General features: G+C 33.1%; 1 protein-coding gene across 3 annotated transcripts in view; it reads left to right on the top strand.

Moving 5' to 3' along the window:
* Nucleotides 660-1,537, top strand: part of LOC109820321 — an 8,150-nt gene continuing 7,272 nt past the window's right edge. The window contains exons 1-3 of one of the 3 annotated variants that reach the window (XM_020386446.1): nucleotides 660-976; nucleotides 1,046-1,215; nucleotides 1,288-1,352. In XM_020386446.1, the coding sequence (XP_020242035.1) occupies nucleotides 850-976; nucleotides 1,046-1,215; nucleotides 1,288-1,352 (362 nt within the window). In that variant the 5' untranslated portion in view covers nucleotides 660-849. The remainder of the gene's footprint in view (nucleotides 977-1,045; nucleotides 1,216-1,287; nucleotides 1,353-1,537) is intronic. The other 2 variants (XM_020386448.1, XM_020386447.1) reach the window with 2 other exon arrangements.

Raw genomic sequence — 1,537 nt, 5'->3', positions numbered from 1 at the left:
TTTAAAAATATATAATGTAATCATATATTTAAATAAAATTAATTTTCTTTAATGAATTGATATAAGAAATAGAATTAATTTTCTTTAATTCTTGGAATTTTATATTTCAATTAATATTATTTAATATTACTCTCATTTAATATTTCAGTTTAAGCTCCAATGTATTATCATTTCTAATTACTTGTTTTGCAATTTTATATTTCGATATTAGTCTCATTTTGAAGGTATCGACGAGACATTTCCAATGATATTATTTTCATTAAAAAATATTTAATATATTAATATATATATATATACAGATTTTAAGTAAGTATAAAAAATAATAATGGGATACAATTGGAATAATGAAATGTTGTTAAAGAGATTGAGGGTTAACTTTGGTATTTTTTTTTGGGAATAGTAGTATAGAGTTGGCTGCAAATTTGGAAGCCTCAAGGCCGGATTTTGCAGCTAACTGCAAAATTTGCAGTTCGGTTGGAGATTTGAGCGGCTCCAAAATGGAGATTTCAGGAACGGTTAGAGCTGCTCTTAGTACTTAGAACATGCAGTGCTGGTAATAAAATAAAGCACAACACTGACTGAGTTTTGTAAATGACAAATAACAAAGTTCGGAATTTTTTCTCTCAAGAAACTTTAAATTACTTTTAAACTACACGTAGGAGGGTTCAGCAAGAAAAGTTCAAATTTCAGAGAAATTTTGCGAGACATCGCAAAGTTCATCGAGTTATGTAAGACAAATAAAGTTCAGTTGGTTTTGTGCGACGCCCTCCATTATTTAGGGGAGTTAAGTGAAATTAACCCTTTTCTAAATTACTAAAATCCTATCCAAATTCTGAGCAGAAGAAATCAATGGCTAGATTACGAAACTCTTTGTTCCAATATCGAACTCCAATTGGAATCTGGACCTCATCTCTGATCCTCGTCTACCTCACAATTCGAATCACCATGGATCACTCCTCACCCTCTCTCGATTCAGGTAACCTCCCTCCTCTCTCCTTATCGGCGGCGATCCGATCTCACTCTCTTGACGTCCTTCTACTCTCAGGATCTGCTTTGATCTTGAGCGCAGATCGAAGGGCAAAGTTGTATGATAAGATGGAGAGAGATCTTGACGAGAAGGGAGCTTTGTTTCTTAAAGGAGGAGAGACCTCACAGTCTCTCTCGTTGTCGGATCTTTTTGAAATTAAGGATGGATCCGTTGTTCCTAAACTTAGAGTAGGTTAAATTATGTTGATTTTTTTTTTTGTGATTTTTGGGGATTTTTTTGAATTTTTTTGTTTGAATTAGGCGGCGGAGCCTCCAGTTCGGGCGAATGTGCTGTATATGAGTACGGTGTTTTCAGTTCCTATTGCGTAAGTTTGTTTTTTTTTTCATTTATTGTTTATGATTTTACTTTTTTTGAATAATACAGCTTTATTTATTTTAGGTAAATTGCTCATAACCCTGCTCTGAACCCATTTATTAGCAACTAGCATCACTGGATTGACATTTTTAGGAAAGGTAAAATTGCACATGACAGCGTTATCCCTAATGAATT

The sequence above is a fragment of the Asparagus officinalis genome, chromosome 8 (genome assembly GCF_001876935.1).
Source record: "Asparagus officinalis chromosome 8, Aspof.V1, whole genome shotgun sequence".
Taxonomy (NCBI): domain Eukaryota; kingdom Viridiplantae; phylum Streptophyta; class Magnoliopsida; order Asparagales; family Asparagaceae; genus Asparagus; species Asparagus officinalis.
The sequence above is the reverse complement of the archived record's forward strand: the minus strand, read 5'-3'. Positions and strand labels throughout refer to the sequence as shown.